The sequence below is a fragment of the Limulus polyphemus genome, unplaced genomic scaffold (assembly GCF_000517525.1).
Source record: "Limulus polyphemus unplaced genomic scaffold, Limulus_polyphemus-2.1.2 Scaffold7892, whole genome shotgun sequence".
NCBI lineage: Eukaryota > Metazoa > Arthropoda > Merostomata > Xiphosura > Limulidae > Limulus > Limulus polyphemus.
In genome coordinates, this window is record NW_013673502.1 from 24578 (window position 1) to 33394 (window position 8817).

Consider the following 8817-nt stretch of genomic DNA (forward strand, 5'->3'; position numbering starts at 1 on the left):
GGTGGATCAGAGGATATATATATATATATTCTGTATAATTATTGATGTCTGTCACTACTGTTACCGCTTCATCAAGTCAGAACTAAGTATTTATTTCTATTAATGCAGACATTTCCTAGACAGCTCCATAAACTACCTTATTCTACTTAAAACTTGACTATGAAATACCCTTCAACCTATATGTAGTATTAAAGATCAGTTAAATTTCTAACATTATCATGTATCAAACAGTATATAAGAGTATGCATCTTACTTTTTATTACCTTAAAAACAAAAATTAAAAGTATTTTAAATTTTACAGGAATGTGGGACACTTTCATGTTGGTCTAGCAGAATTTCAATGTCCTAAAAGTTTTGAAAAATTCTCTAATGTGAAATTATTTTTATATAATATGGATGAGGTTAATGAACAGTTTTTAAAAGATAAGCAGCATTCCTATCAAAGTAATTTGTTCACATTATGCAAATCAAATGATTTATTCACCAGGATTAAGATTATTATCATATAGCATACTTTAACACTTAGGTTACTACTAGAATTACCAGGTTTGCCATTAATAAAGTTTCTAGGGACTGGTTTAACTTCAAGCACATTAAACACAGTTTACATTAACATTAGGTAAGCTGTGTGTGTATGGCTTCATGACTTCTATGTTGTTCTTGTTACTAAAATATCCAATCTTTATTTTTCACTTTCAGATATTATTGGGATTTTCCTTTCTTGCAATGTGTAATGTTTGTATGTGAATGTTTCAAATTATGTCAAGTTAAGCAATTTTTACATTAAGCACTTTAATTTAAACAGTTCTTATTTCACCTTTAAGTAGGTACATGATAAAATGTTAAACTTAGTTAAAAATAGGTCACAAAGTCTGCACTACTATTAGTTTTACTGTTAAACTATTTTAAGTATACTGTTCAAATCCATGTTGATTCCTTCTGTTGCAACATTGGTAACAATAAATATTTTCACTGAAAACAAATGTTTTGGAATGCATGAGAACTTGTTACAATATCAAAAGAACGACAATAAATTAGTTAACTGTTCAATTCATTCTAACTTAGAACGTACTTACTTAAGAAAATATCGTTGACCTGAAGAAGTTCTTGCCATTTCCCAGCCTGATGGCAGAGGAACATCATCAATCATGTTGTCATAGCTGTGTTGTCTTAAATGTTGATGTTGCTGCCCCGAATTCTGGTTATAGGTCTGTTCAAGACTTGCTGGAGAGGAATTTGCACGAGGATGATGTACTTGAAGAGCATTATTAATATTAGTTGAAATAGAATGCTGAGCTTGAACTTGAAGCTGAGGTGAAGGTGGAGCACCTGACACTGGGCTCACACAAGTTGGAGAAAAGGTTGCATCACAACTGGAATCTCGACTGTGAGACGCAGATTTTGTTTCTGGCTGTTGAAAAAAAGACGGTGGCAAATTACGAAGTCTCATGGGAACAGTCCTTCGACTGAGCTGCACCTGACTGTCTTTTGGTTGTAGCACCGCTTTGAACAGGTCGTCCAAGTTCGTTTCACTATCCCTGCGGATACGGACAATTTGATTGGGTCCTTTTTGTTCTATGACATCCCTAGCTTGGGACATTTTGGTTAGCAAAGGTTATTAATGTATATAGTTTATCGTTTCACAAAACTGTTACCGCGATCGAATATATCGTAAAAGTTTCTATACAATTATATATAACGTAGAATACCACTCCACCTCCAACCTAACTTATCGCGATACTACATACAGATTTTTCAGGTTCGCCTATACGTCAACATAGAACGAACAGGACACTCAATGACTTCCTACGAGATGAAAAATAGTTCTGTAAACAAATACGAAATCGTTCTAAGCCTTCATTTCACGCGTGATGATTTCTTGGTAGTCACCTATTCGTTGTAACTAGAATCGCAAAGAAACAAAATATGTAATTGAGCACTAAGGAAAATAGAATGTTGTACTAATTACGGCATTGTATGTTTATATTTTATAATAATAATATATTATATGCATAAAATTGCGATTCTTGGTGAATTGTTATAAAATTGAATTTAAAATGCATATTGTTAACGTTGTTCTTTCGTTCGACGGGTTCTTTTCGATTATTTGGAAACATAAAACGAGATCCAATCGACAATAATAACAAATTAATTCATTTCTTCTTTAAGGTTTGCTACAGTTACGCTCACTCATATTCATAAGACAAACTTTTCAAAATAAACTCCGAAACTACTGTAGGCTTAATACATTAACAACGTTTAATAGAAACGTACGTAAGAAACTTACCAGCTTACCAATTTGCTGACGAACACACTAACTAATTCTCAGTGATCTAAATAACTTTACTCCATCAACAGTTCTTTCCTCAGTCAACAACTAATCGATTATAGTACTTACGCTGAATTCTCACTTTTAGAAAATGTTCTACAAAGTACAGAAAGTTTCTGGATTCTATGAATACTTCTATAAACGTTCTAGGTCTAGTATCGTCATTTTGATTAGCAGCTCTCTCTGTAGAAAACAACAGAATCATACCAATTAAAATATAGCTTATAACAATATAAGAAAATGTTATTTTAATCGACATGAGCCTTTTTAGCTTTTTAGTGTTCAAGTGGTTTTACCTATACTTTCAATGGTTTGCAAATATTTTCTACAACACTTATCTTTAAAAAATGTGTTTCTTGTAACAACTCCTAAAATAACTTCTTTTACTTTGAGAAACAACAATTTGTTAGTAATCTTTTGTTATAACGTTTTACAAATTTAATCTATAAATGTCAAATTTGATGTTAATTTTGATTAAGTCTAATTTTTATTGATAAAAGTTTAAGCCATGTAAATGCGTCAAACTGATCAGAAATTATCTATAATTAGAGTAGACGAATGGACAGTTGCCTATACTGGATCTGTGAATTGTTCAGCACCTTTCTCCCCTCGAGACGGATCTCCGCTGAATTATTCAGGTTGATAACAAAGTATAATTCTGAGATATTAGAGGTGTTGATGTTGTAAGAAACCTCGTATCCTTTCTATTACGATAGCATCATTGCATGACTGTAACATACAGACACCATCCTCCGGGTCAGTGAATAACGATGTAACTTATATTATAGGGCCTGGCATAACCTGATGGTTAGGGTACTGTTGCGTATCTGTTTGTTTGTTAACTTCAGCGATACAACTCCTTTCTTAATTAAAACTAGTTTATTACTTCTCGATACAACTTTGTAATACACAGAATTTCCACAATCACTTTAAACTCAACAACCTTTATAACACACGCAATAAATCACAGTGATTCACCCACTTTGCTTACGGTGTCTACTGTTCTACTGTTCGCTTGACTCAGTTATCTATCTCTTCAATCGCGCTGGTTTTTCTCGCCAGGCTTATATACTAAAAAAGAGGGCGCCTCCAACAAACTAGAGTTGCCAGGAAAATTCATGATCCTTCGATGAACTACAGCGCGCATGCTCATGTCGTCGCGTGACTTCCGTTGTCGTAACAGTACTTAACTTTCGCCCTGCGAGTCGTGAGTTCGAATCATGTCACCGATCATTCTCACCTTTCAGCTGTGGAGGCGTTATAATGTAACAGCCAATTCATCCCACTTTTTGTTGGTGAAAGATAGTTCAAGAGATGGCGGTGAGTCGTATTGGCTAGCTGTCTTTCCCCTAGTCTATCGCTTCAAAATTAGTGACGGCTATTGCAGATAGCCCTCGAATAGCTTTGCGCGATATTCTAAAAACAAACAAGCTATATTATATTTCGTCATTCTGTCATTTCTTTATTTGTTTGAGGAAAATAAAGGGTTTCTCAACTTATTTGAATTTAATAATAATAATATGTATCTGTACAACATCTACACTAATAATTGGAAGTATGAATATTTTTATATAAATTTGCCTAAACGTTTTACGCCCAATGGAAAAGGACCTCATGAAATTAGTTGCCTGAAACAGAAGGTTTAAAAACTGAGTTTGTTTCAGTTTCATTAATAATATGTTTTCAATAAACCATTATATATATTAATTTATTTTTCAATACATCTATGAGTGATTAGCCTCAAAATAATTACCTTTAAAGACAAGCACATAATAATGCGATGTCAGTAGTGAGACTGAAAATCTAGTACAAGCTTGTGAAGCTATGTTGAGATTGAAAGCATTTTAAACACCTCTTAGCACTGGCATGCGAAGTCAGAAATAAATATGAAAAGAAAGAATAATCTAAATTAGGAAGGTATCGCAAGAATGACTTTAAGAATATCGGTAGAATATTAAACTACAAACTCAAGAGATGTTATAGAATCACAAAATCAAAAACCTTACAAAATGTGAGTAAAATGTTGCAAAAAATGTAGATAGATTTGGAAGAGATTGACTGAAATAACAATGTGTTACTTGTTTGTTTGCTATTAAGCACAAAGCTACATAATTGGCTATTTGTGTTGTGCCCAATAGACCTGGATACAACAGGCTCTCTCCCAATGGCTGGTAACAGTAATCCATATGTGCTGTTTGTTAATTATTACACAAACAAAAGTACAGTGGCTTATTCATCCGCTGGCATTTTGGCATTGTCCTTAACTAATAACTTAGTTGAACAGTGAATAGAATGTTTCAGATAAGCTGCAAAAATCCATGCAGATCAAGAAGCAATCTTTAAAAGTTTGATGACTTTTGCAGAATATTATCCGTGGTTAATAGGCGTACTTCTCCGTATCATCTCTGTTTGGATGAAAAGGATATACAAACTGTCAAGTGTGTGCTTATAAAGTTTGTAAATCCTGGATGAACTGTATGGGATGAACACTTGTCATATATTACAGTAACACATTAAGCGTTTAGGACCAAGAGACTATTTCCATTAAGTTATTGTTCGGACATAAAGTTCACCTCTCAGTGGAGATGATGTATCATTAAGTTCATAGGGCAGATGTGTCTCAATGTCCACAGGACGATGTTGAGTGGTTAAGGTCTGCTTCAGATGGTATGCATATGAATTTGTACACTAGATGGGTAATGTGGTCATACATAGTATATTATGAGAATATAGTGAAGAAACGCCAGTTTGAGCAGAGGAGTAGGTTTGGCTGATATGTACCTTTGGTGCAGCAGCAGCTTAGATTGAACTGGTGTTAATTTAATCACCTTCTCTTATAAATCAACCTATAAGCTTCATAATTTATGTGAAAATATTGTGAATCCATACACCATTTATAAGCCTCTAGTGAACTGTCCAGTGCAGTAGTTAGGTGGAAGGGACTAATAAATGAAAAGATAATGAGAGCACTGTGTCTTTCTAAACCCAAATGATTAAAAGAAAGATGTAGTAACTAATTTTCTGACTGTTCACAATGAGTCAGAGAAAGATGAGCTGATAGTAGAACAGTTCACTTGTCTTAGAAGTCAGACACATGGGCAACATTAACTTCCACCCAACTCGACATGGTACAGACTGAAACCATCTAGTTGGCAGTAATGCTTTGAAATCTGAAAATCAAGGAAAAAGGATGATAGGGTGCAGAGCAGGTCACTTGAAATACACTCTTAGGCATTACATCTAGGAAAACTTGTGTTCTTGGATTCAGCAACCAGAACAGTAATAAGTGAAATGGCCTGTAACGATCACTATGGCACGTAATACATCTAAAAACTGAAATAACTCACAGTCCTTGATTTCTGAACACTCAGATGAATTACTACGATGAACAAATAGTATTTGTTTTTTGAAGCAGTGTAAGCTAATAACCAGCTTTTCACCTGTTTCATTTCATTGTACTCACAAACTTTCTTTTTTGGTCTCTTTATAAACTCAATCATACATGTAGTGCAACAAACATGAACATGAGGCATTACTACACATGGATATTACAATTTACACGTGTAGAAGAACATTACATATTAATGCTTCTATCTATAGTATATATATGACAGATCAATGAATGATCATGATATTCACAAACATGGCCTCGCCTTCTACTATCATATTATCACCTATGAGCTGGAAAATACAATTATAATGATATCACAATAATCACAAGGAAACTCCAGCGACATCAATATTTTTATACTGAAATTCACACAATGTACATCATTACTTGTGTTGCCCATCACAGTATATAATATATAGCAACACAGACTGATGCAGGATAAGAACAGTAATAGTAAGTACTAAGTACATTTATTATCAAAGATAACTACAAACGTCTGAAATTATACTGATCGCTATTGTGCTGTCATCTGTGGGTTGCAAAAGAAAACACTACTGTGAAAATCAAGAGAGAAATACAAAGAATCAATTTCCAATTAAAATAGGATTTTCCACTATACTTTATTATTCAGTTCAGTTCACCCATTTTCCTCGTGAAAGATGTAAGCAGGTATTTCATACTCATGGAATGTCTGTGTGTGTATATATTCGAGATAAAATCACATACACAAGTCGTCTCATGTGGTGTCTACTGTCAAGTCAAAGAAATGTGTACAGATCGAAGATTTAGAACATCCGAAGCAAGAACATCCCTTTACTTAATGAAATTGGAAAACAATGGAATATAGATCAATTTGGGGTACCAGGACCATCCAGAAATGTACATGCAACAAGTCATAACAAAACCATGGTAACAAAAGTGCGGCGAATTGTCACAGCCAAGAATTCAGATCACAAAGGTTAGTGGAAAAAGCTGTCCACGTGCCATCATCCAGCACACAACATAATCAAGAAAGATCTGCATCTGAAAAAGCGACACAAGACATGAGTTAAGAAATTGTTTTCCCGATATATCCATTCAACCTTCGCATACTTCAAGCAACTGGAAAATGAAACGTGACAGTTATTCATTTTTTTAAGTCATTGGACACAACATCTGTGGATTTCTGTGCAATTGGACTATTGAAATGGACGATTATGGAAAGCCTTCAGAAAGGAGGGATGTGATTTGAACTTGACAGACTTATGACGGAGATGTTTGCATAGAAAACTACGCTGGAGGGTTATTTACAAGATGACGGTTGTTAGATAAAGTATGACCGGACGTTGCAACATAGACTGTAACGATGTGGTAAGACTTCAAATTGTATCTAAAAACCTTAATGAAAGCACACTACTCAGATCTATTAATCATTGAAGCACAGTCTTATAATTTGCCAAAAAAAATTTTTTTAATTTTCTCGCTAACTTTTTCACACTCTCAATAACAGCTTCGAGTACTAAAACGTTATCAAAAGTAAAGTGTAAAATTACAACTTTAATATTTATTCCTTAAATAGATAATCAATTTTAGGTATTTATTGTTCAGACCTAGCATGTTTTGGTGGTTAGGACACTTGACTCGTAACCTATGAGTCGCGGGTTGGAATCCCGTCACCGAACATTCTCACCCTTTCAGTCGTGGGGGCGTTATAACGTGATGGGCACTCCCATTATTCATCACTAAAAGAGTAGCCGAAGAATTAGCGATGGGTAGTGTTGGCTAGTTGCCTTCCCGTTAGTCTATCACTTCAAAATTGGGGATGGCTAGCGCTGATAGCTCTCGTGTAGCTTTGCGCGAAGTTCAATAAACAAACAAACAAATTTATTGTTAAATCACCTTTGTGATTATAATATTTTAAACAGGGATGCAAAAAGCATTTTCAGCTTCGGGATGTTAAGTACTAGAGTGGAGCACAAAACTACCTTCAAGGGAGACATTTAGATCCTGGATGCTTAAATCCTACCCAGATTTTGAAAGCTGAAGCACTGAAAAAACAAATCCAATAATAAGGATGATTCTATACTGTTGTAAATTTTAAATTGTAATAATTCAATAAATCAAGTTTATTTTCTTCTTTTTCTCTTAGCGTGCTTGAATTATTTATGCAACCAACCACTAATGATGTTGCTAGCAACATATTTGGACTACTTACAAACATGTGAACAGATTGTAACTTGAACAGACAAGTAATATTGAAAAATATTCAGAAATAACTGTAAACTTATAAATATTTCAATGTTTAAACATTAATTGCATTTCAACCAAAATCAATAAAAATACTGCACGTTTTTTTTTATTATGAGATATTAGGTTAATAATCAGCACTTCGCTTACTTGTGATTTTACAAATATTTCAGTCCTAAAAACTTAACATATTCTTCTCTGATTTCAATAAAAACATGAGTACCCCAAGTTTTCGAGTGTAGGAATATTTTGCGTTGGAAAGGATGTGTCACATCCTTTCCAAAGCGATCAATATTCGGTGGCATCATACTACTTACGAAACGCCTAGCAATGTCAAAATGTAGTTCTAATACATTCTTTTCCAAGGCTATCACCTGACTTGCTGATTTGCATATTCATATATTTTTGATATAATGTACTAAATCCTCTGTATCAGGTCAGAGTGTGGGTCTGAAAACTAAATGTTTCTAAAATAATGTTATTAGTAATGTCAAGTTTCTTTATTTTAATCACCTTAAATAATTAAACATATGTGTATGTTTGGTCAAAACAAAAACTTAATTGTATCATTTAAAATGCACTGTCTTTGTTTGGACGTGTAATTACAAGGTCATTGTTTTTGATAATTCCAATAACGCAAACTATTCCTTAGAAAGAATCTGAGTTTCAAATTTAGAAACGTGATTTAAAAAGTAATGTTTGTTTTGAAGTTCGCGCAAAGCTACACGAGGGCTATCTGCGCTAGCCGTCCCTAATTTAGCAGTGAAAGACTAGAGGGAAGGCAGCTAGTCATCACCACCCACCACCAACTCGTGGGGCTTCTCTTTTACCAACAAATAGTGGGATTGACCGTCACATTATAACGCCTCCA

The 8817-nt window shown here is 34.1% G+C and overlaps 1 protein-coding gene across 3 annotated transcripts; it reads right to left on the minus strand.

The window, feature by feature from the left end:
• Positions 1-304: 304 nt before the first annotated feature.
• Positions 305-2494, minus strand: LOC106474945 (transcriptional coactivator YAP1-like). Of its 3 annotated transcripts, none has more exons than XM_022403201.1 (3): positions 2296-2494; positions 1077-1903; positions 305-646 (listed from the first exon to the last, which is right to left on the minus strand). In XM_022403201.1, the coding sequence occupies exons 2-3, from the start codon at positions 1598-1600 to the stop codon at positions 616-618; spliced, it is 555 nt and encodes a 184-aa protein (XP_022258909.1). In that variant the 5' UTR covers positions 1601-1903; positions 2296-2494; the 3' UTR covers positions 305-615. The 3 variants fall into 3 exon arrangements, with proteins under 3 accessions (XP_022258909.1, XP_013791100.2, XP_022258910.1); XM_013935646.2 differs by having other exon boundaries at positions 2288-2494; XM_022403202.1 differs by lacking the exon at positions 305-646 and having other exon boundaries at positions 1073-1903; positions 2288-2494.
• Between the last annotated feature and the right edge of the window lie 6323 nt (positions 2495-8817).

Coding starts and splice junctions, on each gene's coding strand:
- LOC106474945 (XM_022403201.1), bottom strand. CDS start 1,600: ATGTCCCAAGCTAGGGATGTCATAGAACAAAAAGGACCCAATCAAATT. Junction 647..1,076: donor GGTCAACGATATTTTCTTAA/GTAAGTACGTTC, acceptor ACAACATAGAAG/TCATGAAGCCATACACACAC.